This window comes from Seriola aureovittata, chromosome 4, assembly GCF_021018895.1.
Source record: "Seriola aureovittata isolate HTS-2021-v1 ecotype China chromosome 4, ASM2101889v1, whole genome shotgun sequence".
NCBI classification, from domain to species: domain Eukaryota; kingdom Metazoa; phylum Chordata; class Actinopteri; order Carangiformes; family Carangidae; genus Seriola; species Seriola aureovittata.
Window position 1 is genome coordinate 17,531,753 of NC_079367.1, and position 18,886 is coordinate 17,550,638.

Sequence of the window (18,886 nt, forward strand, 5' to 3'; positions counted from 1 at the left end):
CCATTATCACTCCCGAGGAGCCTGGACGTGACAAATATTACCTACACTCTCTACACGTTGCACAAAATGCCCCCTCATTTAAAAATAGATGATACAACTGTTGTTCGCTCATAATGTCACTCTCCATCTGGTCTGGCAGCTTTCTTCCTCTCAGACGCAGGCTTGGTTTTATGTGGGAGATCATCATTTAAAATGGCTGCTCTGTTTTTTTGTTTTTTTTAACCGTCATCTTGCCAAGATAGAGGCTGTTGTTGATGCTCAGTTATAATGTCTTACACTGCTAAAGGAATGAAGTCAACATAGACATATTGTGATATTATATACTGTCAAGTTATATTTGCTGTGTGTGAAGTAATGTGCAAACAAACCTAAAATACTGGAGATCTATGCCGTGCGCGCAGTGGTGTGAAATTTGAGGACTAGTATTGTGTAGTATGTGTGTGTTTTCTTGGAGTTTTTTATACCTGTGCACTGATGATAGCCATGGCCTGAGGCATTGTTTTTGTCCATCCATCCATCCCGTTCTCGTGATGCAATATCTCAGGAACGTCTTGAGGGAATTTCTTCACAATTGGCACAAACATCCTCTTGGACTCTCTTAAATTTCGGTGGTTAAAGGTCAAGGTCACTGTGACCTCACAAAATTTTTCTCAATACTGGATCCAGAATCGAAATGTACACAAGTCTGTGCACCGAAGAAGATCTTCTGTGCTGCCTATGTGTATGAAGTAGGGCTGCACGATATTCAAAAAGTGATATTGCAATTATTTTGCCAGATACTGCGATTGCGATATGCATTCAATCGGGATGGTCGTTTCTGCATTTCATTTTCACTGAAATAAATTTAAAAATGACGATGATGTGAATTTTGTTTGGTCTCATACCAAACAAACATGTTCCTTTACATCTGGAGAATATGATTTGTAGGCCAGGGTGTCTCTGAAGCACCACAACGCTTATGGCAATGTTGTGACACATTTTGCCTTTATCAAATCATTGCAGCTCCTGTGATTTGCCATTGTGATTTCGATTATATTTTGATTAATTGTGCAGCTGCAGTAGGAAGCATCCAGGTTTAAGAATTACGTATTTTCTGCTGTCATGGCGACAACTTTGTGTTTTATCAGAATCATCTTTATTGGCCAAGCATGTGAACACATACAAGGAATTTGATTCTGTTTTTTATTTCTCTCAATGAACTTACATAATAATACAGTAGACATAACAGCGGAGCAAGAAACACAACAAAGCTTGACAAAGTGAAGTCATATCATTTTTATTTATATATCCTTATATCACGCATTTAAAAAGGAAATACTTGTACCTTTTATTAAATTTGTTCAAAGTCTGGACAGGCATACATGTAAACTACACCTTTGCAGATGCAGTAGTTCTAGTTCAGGTCCTGCCTCAGTTTACCTTGTGTGCTCTCTAGTAATTGTTGATCTGCATGCCACTACTTGCAATCAATTTCAGGGTTTTTGCATAAACACACTCCTACGATGTCTTGCCATTTTAGAGCATAAGGCAGCTCCCCTCTAAAATTCGGAATTGTTTCTCTTAGCTGTGTTTACCTACTGTCCTGTCTTGTCATCCAGACTGGTAGAAGCACACAGCAGCAGTGCCACAGACTCTGCCACTCTGCCCCACCTCTGACCAGCCAGCTGTCATGTGTGAATGACGCTGCTGTCACCACCCACAGCACAGCAGTGTGAAATGGCAGGGAACTGGACTGGAGACTGGGAGAGGGGGGCTATTTTGAACACTGGCACTTGCATGTTAAGTAGGAGCTGGCAGCACTTCTGTGTTCCACCTCCAACATACTTGCACCCATCTCTGGAAGTTTGCCTAAAGGCTAGGCCTGTTATTTCATACACCTCTGTTGTCATCTCAAAATATGCACAATTTCATGTATTCAATGTGGACTACATCCACACCAAGCCACCTAAATTTGAAAATGCTGCTTCTTGTGAAAACAAAATGCGTTCACCTTAGCATATCCTGATTGTTTTTACAAATATCTTTGTCTACAGTGAACCACCTGAACAACATAATCAATATAAATACAGGTTAATGACAACAGCTGTGCAGTATCATCAGCTGTATCCATGTTTAAAATTTCATTACACAAAAAGTATCCTCTTAACTTTTCTGTCTCACAGCCCCAGACTGTGGGTAGGCTATTCACGCAGCTGGTTACCCGGCCGAGTGACAGCCCATTACACATGCTTTTGCTGTCCTCCTGCTCTCTGTGGTCGCCTGTATTGTGTTTAAATACAATTTATTATGTAGGTGTTCTCATTTACATATTTTTCCGTTTCTGTCATTTTAAACAGTGGCCCATAAATGCTACATGTTAACCTGCAGTCATTCCCAAGCTGCTGCACTGCAGTGATAAGTTAAAATCTTAATTTTATAATCATGACATCATCTGATAAAATCTGCATTAAAATCGTGTTAAGAGTAACAGCTCTGCTGTGTATTTGGCTATAGATCACAGTAAAATTTTGAGATAATATTGTCTTAGCTTTACTGGCACACAGCCCTCAACCCTCACTGGACGGGCTTAGGTCATCATTTTGCTCCAAAGATCCATTTACCCCGTAAACACTGAAGCACCTCACTGGTGTTTTCAGATTTTTCACACTCTGGAGGGCATTATGGAAAAAGCTCAGTTTTCTCTGATCATCTCTCTCTGATTACCTGTGTGGCGTTTATATACAGCCTAACTCATGATACAGTTGTATTTATAATTTAAAATTAGTGATCAGAGTGTTTTAGAAGTGACAGAACATTGGCTTCTTACTGCTACATACACACTGGCTGTTTCTGGGCACACTTAGGTCATTGTTATCCTTAAATTCAGTTATCCTCATCCAGTCTAAAACAGGTAGCCTGTGTTTTCAGTTTCATCCGCTTTGGAGACCATGTTCAGAAAGCGTAGGCATAGTGTGGATAAAAGGCCCAAACAGAGAGAATAAGATGCATTATCAAATATAGCCAATATAGTGTGACTGTAAGACCATTTTGTAGTTTCTGTACTGAATGTTATCCTTGGTCTTATAAAACATTTTTGACGCCAAACAAGATTAATTGAGATAATAATGAATGTCAAACAAATAAATAAATATATTGTGACATTTTATATATGCAGGATCTTCATCTGACAGCACCAAGATGCAAACAGTACAATACCTAACTGACTGACAGTGCAAACCATTTTCAGATGTGACTGGTTTCAGTCAGTGGGGCAGCAGATCACCTAAGGACTTCTGAAGATGTCAGCATACATCTGAAAAAGAATAATGTTAGTTGGACACCTGGCCTCAATGTTTTAGTAAGTGCTCTGCACCCAGTCTTGGAGCACCTTTTTTGAGCTTCTGGTTAGGAGTAATTTCTTCTCAAAGCATGTAACCTGTCAACACTGGTTTCTCCGCTGTTACACTTCATAACAGACATTTTAGCTAATAATAATAAATTATGTCTAAATGATCAGTTCAAGGTGGCTATCACTTTCCAGAGGCCACATGCTTTCGATTATGGAAGCATTTCCCTCCTATCAGCATGCTAATCCTTCAAGAGGATTGGTTGGTATTTGCTGTAGGTCATTATTTGTATTAGCTGCTGCCGAAGACATTGTCCAAGTATAAGGTGCCTACCTTGTTGCCTTGTAAGTCAGTCATCAAGCTGACTAGTTCTCTAAGAGAAAGGACTGTAGTGGGAAAAGTGCAGTATTTGTGTTATGTAACCAAAGATTTTTGAAACCCCAGCTGTCTATGCAGTTCCAGATGTGTGCAGATGGCAGGTCAGGTGTTTATCTACAGCAGCTTGTCTGAGGCTGGTACAGTCTTACCCACATTCCCAGTCTCTGCCAAATTTTTCTTAAGCTTTTGAAATGCAGAGCATGCTATATCATTCTTAACTAGTGAAACCAGTATGTGCAGGCTAGTTAAACACAATAAATTCAAGACATTATGAAACTTGAACATTTTCAGTGGAATCCTCTCTTTGTGCCAGGTCTCTCAGTCGTATGTCTGTCTCTGCAAATATAGTCGCCTCTTTGTCTGCACACATGCAAACATTTGTCTTTGCTTGTTTCCTCCTTGTTGTTGGGCGGATGGGGAGAAAGCACAGCACCACCTGCAGACTGTGTGTTTGCACTTTGTTTCTTGTAAGTTAAACAAAGAATAAGAGTGAGTAATGAAGGTACAAAGATGTCAAGGCCGACGAGGATAAACGGACATGTACAGAAATTGGTTCAGACTTCACTAGAATGCCTTCTCAAGAATTCAGGTAGCCTTCATCTGTACTTATCCTTGATACAGTGCATTGAACAGCTTCTCTGAGATGATGATTTGTTGTACAAAGGAGCAAGAGCGGGCAGAGGGTGATTTTGTGCTGAGATGATGGCTGTCTACATCTTTCAGCACCTTATGACAGCAGCCTCTACGTAGGTGAGGTGCTAGCTCTTTTTCAGCACCTTGAAAAATAAAAATGACGTGTGTATACAGGCCCTAAAGGTTTGGCTTCGACATCAAATGCTTTTGAAGAGATTCGTAACTAAATAGTTAGGGCCCTTACATGTTCCTTTTTTAGATGTTTTTCAAAAAGTCTGAAAACAATGGAAAGCTGTTTTCATAAGTTCGGAGAAAGGGGGGTGTGAGTGTTGCCCAATTTTATTTTGTAATTTTCCAAAACTAACAATCCAATGGTTGTGCTGTCTTTGCAGCAATTGGCCAGGTGTGAATATGTGGGGGAAAAATGGGCAGCGCTTCAATCAAACCCCACAATCCTCACAGTCCTACTTCCATACCATGTTTTTCACCAAGTCATCAAAATGCAGTTTCCCTATCCCGTTTATTGATCTCTTACACCAATAAAATACTTGTGCTTCATCATGCAACAAGTAGCCTCTCACCGCACGTTACATAGGTAGCTGCTCTGAAAAAGTGGAAACAGTACAGGCACAAATTAAAATTCCTGACTTTATATCTTATATAATAGCCTGTCATGGAGATGGAGATGGTTTACACCAGTCCACTCATCTGTCCCAGTAAGACTAGCACAAACTGAGTCTGGTACTAAAAGCCCACGCTCACACTGTGGGCGCTCTGGGTCGATCCGTTCTGACCTTTTGTGGGTGGTGGTAGAGGCTTTGACTGCAACAATGTTATGATGTTGTTCAGCTACAAAGGAAAAAAATCTTGTATTTTTAGCTGCTGCATTTGATAATGATACATCATTTTTTAATGAGCTGCCATACTTGCATAGTAGGAAGCTTGTTAGGCAACATTTGATTTGATGAGATGATATAAGGAACTTACAGCATTTAAAAAGGTGGCATTATTGACAGTAACTGAAAATAAACAAATTAGTTTACAGCATTGGTTTCCTTTGTCACCTCCACATAGCTGGCTAATCCCTGTGTAAAGTCAGTGTGAATGTCAGAAATTGTCGGAAATACCCCCCTGAAAAGGCCCAAATGATCGGTTGCAAGTGCAAGTTTTCACAAGTCGGGTGAATGTATGACATGTACACCAAGTACAGGCTAAGATGTGAAGGAGTTTGGTGGTGAAATGAATCAATGCATTGAATTGTATTGATTCATTGTGTATTGTGTAATTATGTGTGGCTGGAATTCGCCATGCTGACTGTGACCTCAGGTGTTTAATTATAAGTTACTGTTCTTATATCTGACTGCCATTGTTACAGTAAAATGACGTGTTAACTTTTTACTGAAAACCTTGACCTCGCCCTGTGCTTTATAGCTCCAAGACAAACTGTAACTTCACTTTAAAAAAAATACTTTCTTTAGAAAGCTTTGACGTACTCTAAGCACCATTCTTATCTGAGCATATGTGCCCGTACTTGTTGCAGCTCTGCCAGTTGCTCAGTTTAAGTAATTGATTTATAATATATGACAGGTACACCTCCCTCGCTGCCTGCAGTTTTTCCTCGCCGCAAGATACCAATCCAGCTGGCTGTGCACTGTTGCACAGATGCAACAAAGCCAGAAGATGTTATTGTAGAGTTGAAACAGACACAGTTTAGAGAAGAATTTAGTAACATTAAATCTGGTTTTGTTATACATTTGGTATATTTATGCCGCACTAGACTGTTAGAGGAGCATACCCCAGCACATTAGATTATCCTGAATTCGTTTCCAGATCTGTTGCCATACTGAGACCATCTAGATTTGATTGTATTGATTTCCTATAAACCTTTAACTCAATAATAATGAGGGGAAATGTGTGAGGGTTAGAAAGCTGAAGAGTTGTTGTGTGATATTGTTCTGCTTAATTCACTGGATGGACAGTGGATGGTGGCCAACAACAATAACAGGGAAAAAAGGGGTGTGCTGCTTGTTTGTGTCATTAAGCAGATGCACTGAATCAGAGCAGAGATGGACCTTCCCTTCACTCCTTTATCTTTGCCTCATCTCCTTGTCTCTCCACACCTGCAATTTCAATCCAGGGTGTTTTTAAAGCAGCGGACCTGCCCTTTGTGTGTTTTTTTTGTCTTCAGTACAACATGAAGAGCTGGTTTCTGTCTATTGAAGGGATAGTCAGAGCAAATTTAGTATGGTGCAGTGCAACTAAGGAAAAAATATTGCCTGACAGCTTTACTATGTTTATGAAATATCAGACCCTCCTAAGCTGTTGAGCAGTGCGATATTCAGTCATCTAGGTAGTTAAATGTATCGTCTCTCAGAGGAAGAGGTGGATTTAGTGATTTTATTTTTCTTTTTTTCTTTTATCCTTTTTGTTTTGCACAGTCAGTGTAATCTTACCTTTTTTTGACCGTGCATATCATCAGCTCTCTACTTCCTCGTAACCTGGTTTTCAAAGATGTTGTTTGGAGCAGTTGTTTTCCCTCCCTCTCTCCCCCTTCTGTGTACCTCCTCATCACCACTCCCTCCATACATGTACCAGCAGCACTGGAGGGAGTGCAATAAAACAAGGACAGAGCGAGCAGAAATGCAGGCAACAGCTGTAGCTCAGCTCTTAATGATCCTGCAGCCCTGAAGCTCACATCTCTGACTTCTACTTAACACCGAACATTGGACTCTGAACTGAAGTAGCTCTGTTACTGGTTTCTGTTTTTCTGTCTCTTTTTCACCATTCCCTGCTTTCACATTCTTATATATTTTTTCTGATGTGTTCAGCGTAATTTTCCATACAACCCTTTCTTTGCTTTTGGGTACAGTTGTGATAGATTATTTTTCATAAGAACAAATGGACCAATCTTCTTGTTTTATTGTGTCCAACAGGCTCACCTCCACTTCTCTTTATAATTAATGAGCAATGCGTGAAAATACTGTATAGTAAGCGTGGGACACCCCACCCCCAATACCCCACTGTCCCTCAGGAAGTGTTTACACACACACTTGCTCCACAGCGACTCTGCACAATAACACTTTTCCAAGGACACAGTGTTCACTGGAACGCACACACTGTTCTCTACTATTTTACAAGATTGCACTCTTACATACTGGGAAGCAGAGGCATTTAGGTTAAATTAAAAGAGCTGTGTCTAGATACGTTTTGTCGATAAAGTACACAATGTAAATTAGGACTAATTGGGTCAAATAAAAAATAAAAATGTCCTGTTTAAGAGTGGCACTTTATTTCAGAAAATGAATGACGGTGAGCCTTACCTTGAAACCACCACAGCGAGTTATTAACGTGCTTTTAGGATTGCAGGGCTACTTTGCATCATGGGTGTAGAGAAAAATGAGAGGTAAAACTTGAAAGAATAAAAAAAGAAGACAGTCACCAAAAGAAACCCATCGCAATTTTGACAAAAGTAGGAACATTTGTGTCCCTGACATATAATATGTGACTGTTAGTGTCACCTTTGTGCTTGGTCAAAGTCTCTAGAGGTCATGATCATCATGTGTTGCTGTGCCTGCATTTCTACACCTAAAAATGTCTGTCTGTGTGTCTTCTGGTGCTGCAGCTAACAATTATTCTCATTATTGATAAACTAATGAATTGTTTGGTCTATAAAACATCAGAGAACATTGAAAAATGTCCATTGTAATATCCCTGAGCACAAGGTTGTGTCAGTCAATTGTCTTGTTTTGTCAAACAAGAAATATTTCATTTAGTATAATAACACAAAAACAGCAAAATGTCACGTTTGCAAACCTGGAGAAATCAAATGTTTGATTTTTTTTTTTTAAATGTAATGATTAATCCATTTTCAACGTAGTTGCTGATTAGTTTTCTTTTGATCAACTAATCAATTGATTGACAAATAGTGGCAGCTCTAGTGTCTTTCTTTGTCTTCAGTCTCATCACGGGTATTGGTGTAAACTTCTTTTTATATATTCATGCTTTGTCAGATGCCCACTGTGGTATAAACTGAAAGACTTTATTCTGTTTAGTGAAGTTAATTTAATTTAATATGTGGATTGTTTTTCTTTCATTTCTGGAAATTTCATGGGTATACATATTTCTATGTCTTTTTCAAAGTGAAGTTTAGATTTTAGACAGTCAAGGTATTATCATAGAATTACTGCATTTACATTTCAATCTTGAGGCAAAATGTTCATTTCTTACTCACAAAATAACATTTTAAAAGCAAGGACACGTAGTGCAATTAATACTAAGAACCATTCTTATATAGACCCTTTAGTCCTTGGCAGGCAGTCTCCTCCATAACCTAGCAGGAGCATTTAGATTTCGATGGAATAATAGTTTGAATGATGTGACGACTTGAAGGTAATGAAAGACTCGTCATACGACACACGGTCTAAAGCCACACGAGGGTTCTCATCCTTGTTACTGCACCAGTGATTCATTGGGGCTCTTGCACGGTGGACTGTGTGTGTATGTCCATGCAGTATGTACCAGGAACCTGTTGCAGGATCAAAGAGTTACTGTTCTGGTTTGGTGTGGGAATGAAAACACACATACCATTACTCACCACAATGCTGGTCTCTAGTAGTAATTTTCCGCCCTAGTCTGACGTTGCAGAGTTTCATTGAGACAGTAAATAACACGGTCAGTCAGACATGCATGGCTGCTCATGCAGGTTTTGAACTGCCTCTTTGTCCCACCAGCAGGTTATTCATTCTGACCTTGTACAAACCTATAGACATACAGATTCAACCATCCAAATCTGCACACTGCTAGTGGTGCTACACTCCAGGCCAGCATTGCCCTGTACGTCAGCATTATTAGCAAGTTATATCAGGAGACTATTTCAGAAGATGTATCTCAGAATCTGGAGTACATGTTTACCTCTAAGGCAATAGTGAAACTATTTGTAAAGAAAGACAAAGGTTTCATTATTACTTTTACATTAGTAATGCTAGCTAGTGTAGTTTGGTCTGTTGCTACATTGTACAGGTGGATAGATGGTAAACTTAAGAACATGCATCTGATAGTGGGAGACAAAGGGGAGTGGAGATAGAGCTGATGGAAAAGTGAAGTGGACAAATTCTCACCTTGGCGAGAGAAATCAAAATGCTGACTTATACACAAAGTCAGATACACACACACAACAGTGCCATGTGTTAGTACAGTAGGTTGGGCTCTGTCTGTAGCAGCTTACTCTGATGTATTTATCTGTCTATGTATATACCTAGAGGGACTAAAATAAGTACCGATTGCAAGTAGAATGCATATCATGTCCTGTGATTTCCATGTAATTTCATGTCCTGACCTTTGAGTCCAATTTTTTTTTCTTCGATGTTTCTGTCATTATTTTTCTCTCTCTTTCTCTGCTTGAGTGCCTCACTTCATCTCTCAACAGAGTCTCTCAGCCAGAACAGTGGGTTTGAATGTTGCCTAGTCACCTGACAGGAGTTAGCCCCCGCAACAGTCTGGGATGGCAGCAGCGGCTGACCCACACACACACTGAGAACAATACCTCCTTTTTGCTGACTTAAGTAGGGGAGTCCTTAAAGGGGTTACAATTTCTGATCCTCTCTGTCAGGAGAGTGCTCCCCAAGGCAGACACACAAATAGGTCTCATGAAAAGAAACTGTTTTCCAAGTGTGTCCCAGTCCAAGACCTTTTATTATTTTGATAATTTACTGAGCTGAACTGTAGGAAGATCGGTATCAGGGCAGATTCATCCATGTTTCAGACATTTACCTCTGTAAAGATCAAAACCATTTCAGATGTTTTATCTGTTTGCTTTGCAAATGGTGGCTGTCAGAACCACTGTTGTGCTTTGTTGGACTAGTGTCACTGGCACCACAGCTTCATAAGCAAGTGACCTGCAAGTGAACTGCAGAGCTCACAAAAATAAATGGGCATCAGTTTACTTAATGATATGGCAACATACACCAGCAAGCAATGGGACCGCAGCCACTTGATTAAAAGCTTTTTGCATGTATTTTAGGCCCATATTCCTACTGCTCACACCTTTAAAGTGATTCTTGTGAACTTCAGTGTTGGAGATAAAGTGAGCCTGTTTAAATCTCATCCAAACCATCCTGACATATAACACAAAAGATTATAGGAAACCATCAAAGGAAAGCTTCCATGCAATTAAACTTTAGCAGATAGGATTACTAGCTTTAATGTGTGTAAGAGTGAGCTTTGCAGCTTTATTATGTAGAAATAAAAATGAACAGGAATATAATAAACAATCAACAAAGGTGAGACAGTATTAAAGGACACAGAAAGAACAGGATCTGGACAAAACACTTGGTGTGATGTTTTCACTCAGTCTGATTCTTTTTGTGTGTGTGTTTGTTTACCACCTAGAGAGTGACAGATGTGTTCAAAGAAACAAAGCAATAAAAGCAATCCTAACCTTTTTAATCTTGTGTGTTTTACAGCTCAGAATGTGACAGTGGAGGAGATCGTCTCTTCCTACAAACAGGCCTGTCAGAAACTCAACTGTAAACCTATACCCAAAGTGCTCAAACAGATACAGGTAAGGCCCAACTTAACACAAACTTAACACAGCCAGCCCAATGCTGACAACATTGTTTCTTTACACTTTTGTCCGCTTTTTCTCTCTTGCACAGTTATGAGAGTGTTGATTGATAGTTTTCGATTCGATTCAATCGATTTGTCTGTTGTTAGAAAAGGAAAATAAAAATTTCACCCTGTGAGGAAATGCTGAAAACAATATCAGAGAGAGGACGAATAAGAAGGCCCACCCCAACTTTAAATTATGTTATTTGCCACCTCTTGTGAAACGTCATAATCCCCTCCTAAATCTCTTGGCAGAGTGGAAAGCCGTCACATCCCCAGCTGGCTGAATCTGCTTTTTTTCCCCCGTCTGCTCTTAAATTTGATGTGGCTGGTTCCCCTTTACTGCAGACCTTGTCATTACACACATGTCATGAAGCTAACCACGGCTGCTTTTTGATGGCAAAAGCTTCATTAGGATACCCCAGATATCCCAGCAAACCACAAGTGCAGTCGGAAGGAAATGATTTCTGACCAGATACCTCCACAAAGCTTTTTTTTTTTTTTTTTGTTTGTAAAGATGTGTAAATCATCTTTCACCTGACCTTATTGTCAATAAATCCCTCTGTTAATCCTTTACTGACAATAAATATTTTAGATGGGGACAATTGACAGGTTGGAGCTCCTCTAATGTTAGTATTTGGTGACTTCTTAGTCTTATGTGTTGGGGTTTTGTACTGGTGGTCAGACAAACAGGCACTTTGAAGTCTTGGGCTGTAGAAAATTGATGGACATTTTTTGTGATTTTCTGCCATTTTATAGACCAATCAATGGATAATAAATAGAGAAAATAATGTGCAGATTAATTGATAACCAAAATAACGAGTTGTTTAGCATTGACATGTTATAATGATAACATTCATTTTGCCTCATCACAGTGTGAATTAATATCTGGTCAAAAAAATAGTTATTAAAGAATATGTATTTCATGAGAACCAAAAATAACTCTATATATATATATATATATATATATATATATATATATTCACCAATAGAAACTTATAGAGTTGTGCCAGCAGTGGGCTGCCCTGTGCAGCCAGGAGCTGGACAAGTAACAGTTAGGAAGTCGCAGTGGTTCCACCCAAACGTTCTTGGTAATGGTGACGGTTCCTGTTCTTGAGGTTGAACAAAATTTTCTTTTTGTCTCGTGATGAAAACACTTCAAAAGCCTGTTAATGTGGCTTGAGGGCACGACATGATGCGCCAAAGCATGAGCCTGGACAAAGTATCCAGTGGAGTTGGGCCTTTTTCCTTTTTCAGCGAGGGTGGTTGTGACTTCCAGCAGGCAGACGGGTGTTTTGTGTCTTTTTTTTTCTTTCTTTTTTTTTTGTCTTTCTCTTGTGGGTTAGCCAGCACAGTCATGTGTCCCATAATCCCTCTGTATAAGCATTTCTTCAAATCCAGTGAGGAAAGCCTCCGGGCTGTTTGTTTTTATAGTTCTACCAACCTCGTGCCTCTATGTGAATTGGTGCACATGCTTGATCTGTGTTGCGATTGTTAACATACTCAAATGTTTCCTTGTGAGGGTGTTGTGTCTACAGAATGTGAGACGTGCCGTATCAAAGAGGAGCAGGCAGAAGAAACATGAATGAATAGGCAGAGCTTTTTTTAATGCCCTTCTCAAGCGGACATAAATTCCTGTCCACTTATCACCCAGTGTTAATGGGGCTGGATACCTGATGCTAGAGGACTCAACTTGTATTGTAGATATAACTAAGTAAAAAGGCCTATTAGTTATCATGAAGCAATGCATATTATAGCAATATGTTTCATGTGAATGTGTCATATGATGGCCTGGAAAAAATATATTTAAGACACAAAAGCTCTCTTTTGTGTAGGTAAATAAAGTTCAGAGCCGTTACTGGAAATTTTAATGCTGGATCTGATAACTCTGATCATTTAGAACTGTGTGTCTGCAAACATATGGGTGCCTGTCTCTTGCCTTCTGTTTGAGATACTGACAGGACAGAGGAGTTTACAGTGCTAGCCTTTGCAGCAGGGGCACATTAGCACTTTCGCTTGTTTGTTCTGCCGCACAGTCACCACAGCACACGCTCATATAACCTTAACTGGGCCTCTCTGCTGGAGCTTTGCACATTTGTACCTGCAGGTGTGTCTCCGTGTGTGTGTGATGATGTTGAAGGAGAGTGAGCCTCAGCTGGAAACACATTTGTCATTCGAGAGACTCTGCAAAGAAATCCCCACACGCCTGGTCAGCTGATAGAGAGAAGTTCTGTTAACATCTCAGCTACTTGTGGAAATGCACATCACTGTGCTAAGCTGCTGCTGTGGGCTTCATTTAGTCCTATGGTCTGGGTACATTTCCACTGGGAGTTGACTGACCTGAGATTCGTGGTCATCACAGAGTTGTCCCACCTTCTCCCCTCCTTCCCTCCCTCATTTTCTGCATTTTTGTTATTACTCATGGTTGCTCATGTCTGGCCTCTCTCCATCCCTCCCTTCCACTGGAGTCTTTTGGTCCACTACATCCCCCTCTCATTTCTGCTTAGTCATCCTTGCAGTAACCAGCCAAATAAACAAGCCGGTCAGACCAAATGGCTGGCCAGTGAGAGGGGAGTTAGCAAGAGCAGCTCAACTATTTACAGTTTTTTCCTCTTTCACTCTAAATGCTTTCTTTATTAAGTTCAACTGTACGGTACATGTGGCGGCCTGCCAGGGGCCCTACAGATTATGTACATTTCTGGCCAGTTGTTTGTGTGTCTGTGTGTTTATAAGGGTTGCTATTTAGAGACTGCATGTTGAATGTCTGCTCTGCAGTAACTCCCATCAGAGTCTTAAAACCTGGACACTTGGTAGCCTTGTGTCACATTTCTGCTGCTGCAATTCCCCCCAGGGACAAGTGGTTTCCCTTTTATGCAATGTCTTGCACGCAACTAGGGTGCACACTTGCTTTCTGTGAATATGCAGAAACATGCTCTGCTTAAAGGCTGGTGGTGGGTCATATGTTACAGGGAGTATACAGAAACATGCAAAAAAAAATGTGCAAAATCTTCAGCCACATGTACATCGTGCTGTGCTCATGCTGCTGCAATTGTGATATGAAAACACAGATATATTGTTGCACATTGAGGACACCATTCAGAGGCCATGTAGGCTGTGTCACAGTTTAAGGGCTGGACCCTTCAAAGTCCATATTTCTAGACTAAAGATGTCATTGGGCCGACAAGACATTTTAAACGCCTCTTCAGATGTGGCTTAGAAATGCAGCTTTCTTTTCATTAAATTTGGAGGACTCAACTGATTTTCACCCTTAGTATCGTAATCCCTCCAGGACCATTCAGTTGTATATTGAAGTGATTTCCACAAAGTCTGGAAATGTCATGACACTCAGCCATTTGTAGGTGTTTCTATTCAGATTGTAATACATTTACAGATAACTTGATCTCATGCTGAAGGACGCCCATGTCCTGAAGTAATCCTTTCCATTTTCCTGACTGATCGCACAATACAAAGTACCATTGGTAAAACAAAGCTTATAGTGAATGGATTTGAAGTGTACGCACAGCCATTAGACAATGGAAAAGCGTTTGGGTACTTACCAAAATTTCTGTTCAGTCGGAAGTCAGTAGGCCGGTCACTTAGTCAGCGGGTTGTAGCCACTAGCCAACAGACTGAGTCAATTCTTCTCTCACTCTCATTCTTCTCTCTTAGAGCTGTTTGACATTTTCTTCCTGGTTCAGATCTGCAGTAAAGACTTGGTGAGACATCACAAACAACTAATTTTCAGTCCTCTAACGGGCCGATTATAAGGGCCATGTCTTTTAGACATGGCCCTTATAATCTAAGAACAAATAATCTAATATAAGATCCAGCTGCTGAATTTGGTCTTTTTTTGTAGAATCCTTCAATAACAAGCAACAGGAAGTTTTTCGCCTGCACCTCCACCTGTCCTTTCCCATTTGAAAACTCAGGAATCATTGATTACAGGCTAATAATTTGGTTTGCAGAAGGTCATTAGACTATAAGACTCTGTTTCAGAAATGTATGAATATACAATATAGGGTCATGCAGGCACATCATGGCAATAGTCACCACAGCATTTAATGAACAAGATCACAAATGGAGTCAGTAGCTCAGTGTAGTACACCCACTGTACACCCCCACACACACACACACACACACACACACACCCATACCACCACTCATGCAGAGGCTCACTGTGCGTCATGGGCTATTTTGGGTTCTGGCACCTCTGTCGGAGAAGTATTTACACTGATACAGTCATTCTCACTGACAGATGCCCAAGTTAATGGTAGGTGAAGATTGACTTTCTGTTAAATTGCCCAAAATGTGCAAAAAATGTTTGCACAGTCAACGCCCTCTGGATTCTGAAGAACATCACGTTTTTGATTAAACCATATCTCCCAAAACATACTGAGAAAATACTGTTGAAATTGAAATACTACCTAAAATGAATGGTTCAGTCAGTTTCACAATTACCTTTATAACTCCTGTGATATATTATTTAGCATCATAGTGTTTCCTGCTGTTTTTATTTATTAGAATACAGATTTTTAGATGCGGCGTGTGTGTGTGGTACATGTGTTTGGGACCTGTTGAGTCATGCAGGAGGCGGTGAACCCTCAGTACAACTAAACCAGCATCTGTATGTTCAGCCACACACAGAGGAGTGGTGGCAAGAGGGCAGAGGTTATGGAGTTCATGCTGAATGGGTTGGGCAGCCAACTAGAGGGAGAGGGATTTGCTGGTACATAGTTTTGAGGGCAGTTCTCTGTATGTTTTCATGTTTGTGTGGTTGGTTGGCTGTTTTACCAGGACAAGAGGTTAAATAACTTTCCACCTTTTGATCTGTTCTCCTGTGGTGTCGAACTACATCGCAGAATAGATGACATGGTCAGGTTGAACACTCACACTGACAGCAGTACATGTTCAGGTTTAAAAAAATCAGCTGGTACATACAATGGGCTCAACATTTAAACGGTCAAGGCACATTTAAGCCAAGTTTCCATGTGCCTGTTTTAATGTCGCTGAGTCTTGCCTAGCCGTGAACATGAATATCTTCACATGAATCTGTGGCTGTGAATTTAGCTCAACTCTAATGTGCCTGTTCATACTGTAGATATCAGCCTCATTTTCCATTTTACTGAACAATATCAGCTGTATCAGAGCTGTGCTGTTACTACTGATGCAAACCAAATATTTCCAACTGTTCTGCTTCATATTAAGAGTTTTCCACCAGCAAACCAAAGGGAGCCATTTAGGAAGCAGTTATAGGGATTGCAATGTATTTTTTTGGCCAAGTTATCAGGGCTTCACTGCTACACACTGCCCAATACTAAGAAAACAGCATTAGGGATGGCAGAGCCCCTCTTCCATCTAATACTCTGCTCCTATCAAACTTGCTATCATTGGGAGTCACTCAATATTCACATTCAGTACTTTCCAAAACTTACAAATGGTGCTCAAAGGCACAGTGATATAGCGGTTACACATCAGAAGTGTGTCCTGCAGATGCTTTTCTTTTCAGCAATGGTTTATCTTAGTTTACGCAAGATGTGTATTTTGTCTCGAGTGCTGATTTATCAAATTGCCTCCTGTGTTATGTGAAAATTTCAACATGTGAAAAGCAAAGTTTGGTCCCATGGAAAAATACATAAGCTCACAAGCTTTTACTGACTCGGCTTCTTTTTGTTTCTGTAGGAACTGAAAGACCTGACACAGCGAAATGAATGCTTAGATCTCAAAGGTAAGCTCCCATACAACAGCCTGAGAGCCACGTCAACACTGAATATGTAACTTGTGGTGAAAATGTTACAGATTTCACAAACTTTGTGTTACGTAACAAGATACTGTGTGCTGCTACAAAATGGTTAATTGACCAGACATGTATGTCTTTAGGTGAGAAGCTGGACTACAAAGCATGTGAGTCTCTGGAAGAGATTTTGAAGAGGGTCCAGTTTAAAGTGATAGACCTGGAGCAGACCAACCTGGATGAAGATGTAAGAAAATCTCACTTAAAGATAAATCTGTCTCTGTCCTTCTCTTCATTTCTCTTAGTGTAGCATACATACTTTTATATTTTCTTCATCCTTGTCTCTTTTTATCATTCACCCTCTGTCACTGTTGTGATCTGCCTTCAGTCTCACACTGGTCCTCTTTTTCACTCTTACTGCACCGGCAGGATGTGGAGGGTTTGCCATGGGTTTTCTGATTACTCCAGATGTCCACTTGTGTAAACACCATTAAGGACTTTTGGGCTGTAGACATGCAAAGGATAGAGACAGCGCTGAACTGTGGAGCAGAGGGACACAGGCCCTTACCACTTCCTGTCACACAGTCCCAAATATACCGTAGAGTGCTGTATCACACACAGACACAAGGACTGCTTTTAGCCACAGTCACACAAGATACATTCCTTTAGATTAGTAGGGTCACTTTAATTACTGTTCATTATTTTTATACCTGTCTGGGAAAGCCATGTCAGTTCTTTCCCCCTTTAACTGCAGAATTAAATTAGGCCCTGGTCTCCTTTGGTTTTTCAACACGCTTGTAGATGGGTCTGATAATTGTGGTCCTGTCTTCAGAGACACTTGTGGACTTGTGGATATTTGGGCAGCTGTTATGTTACTTCCAGACTGTCAGTCAAGTATGCAGTTAAATTTTTCTTTTCCATGAGAGAGAGAGAGGATGAATTAAACGTACCCTGTGGAGTTTTTGACCAGTAGTCGTACTATTAAGCAATATCTTAAAGAGTCATCCCATTTTGTTAGTGTCATGTGCAACCGCATGAGGACACCCGTAAACGCGCACACAGTTGACAGGACACACACTGCTGATAGTTTTTTGACCTTATGTATCCCTCCCCTTTTTCATTTGTTCCATTTCTTTGTCTCTTCATTTCTGGTTGCTATTGCTGACTACAGTAAATACAAATACAAAGTTATAGTCCTGGACAGTTCAGACAGACTACTATACATTTCTCAAAATTGTGAACACATCCATATTTTTGAGGAGGTCACATGTCCTGACAGCATCACATACACCACAGATATGGGATTAAAACACTTCAAACCCTCATTAACTCCAACCTGGGAGCTAATAAAACAGAAAATTAACGCCTGTACTATAATTACCAATGATTTATTTTGGTCATATGATTTATTAGCAGGCAATAATAGTAACCTCAGTGAAGCGCACTATTACAGAGCATGAAGGACCAAATAAGTAGCCCCAACCCTTTCTGTGTAGAGGATGCATCTTCTCCCTGTGATTTTGAGGTTTTCCTCTGTTTACTCTGGGTTTCTCCTGGTTTCTAATTTAATAATAACCTAATCAAAGTTTAACAGACTGAACGTGTTAGCCCTGAGATGGACTGGTGTGTTGTGCGGAGCATTTCCTTGTACTGCTTATGGGAGTGAAGTCCAGCCCCACAAGACGGCACAGACAAATAAATCACCACATATAGGTGAAACTTCACTGGCAAGTGAAACAGATTTTACCCAGTTGTGTACAGAAATCTTTTCTTATTGGTTTGAATTGGTTTATCAAGATAAACAGCTGGTGGTTCAAACTTTCCATTCAGCTGGCTTTGAACCATTGCAGAAAATGCAGAGAAAAACGAGTGGATGGAAACGCACCTAACACTGGTATACGTGGTGAGAGGCTTTCCAGTTTTTCTAGATACATAAAGCAAAATGCAAGCAGTTACATTCATGGACCATACTGTACAAATACTTTTTTAACAGTTACTTGTTTTACAAAATACACACACAGCTTAGACACCAAGGCCTCACATAACACAAACAAATGAAGAGTGACATATGCACTTTTTTCACCCAGCATGGAACACTGCCCCGGAAATATGAATGAAGTAGCTGAATGAGTCAGTGACTGAATCACAAGAGAGCAGCATCTTGGTCTGAGACAAGTGTCTTGCCTCAGGCTCAGATAAAATGAGACTCTGAAAG

The 18,886-nt window shown here is 40.3% G+C and overlaps 1 protein-coding gene across 1 annotated transcript in view; it reads left to right on the forward strand.

Moving 5' to 3' along the window:
* The window catches only part of ppp1r37 (protein phosphatase 1, regulatory subunit 37), a 44,127-nt gene that overhangs the window by 7,521 nt on the left and 17,720 nt on the right, over positions 1 to 18,886 (forward strand). The window contains exons 2-4 of the mRNA XM_056373572.1: positions 10,799 to 10,896; positions 16,620 to 16,665; positions 16,818 to 16,918. Of these exons, the coding sequence (XP_056229547.1) occupies positions 10,799 to 10,896; positions 16,620 to 16,665; positions 16,818 to 16,918 (245 nt within the window). The remainder of the gene's footprint in view (positions 1 to 10,798; positions 10,897 to 16,619; positions 16,666 to 16,817; positions 16,919 to 18,886) is intronic.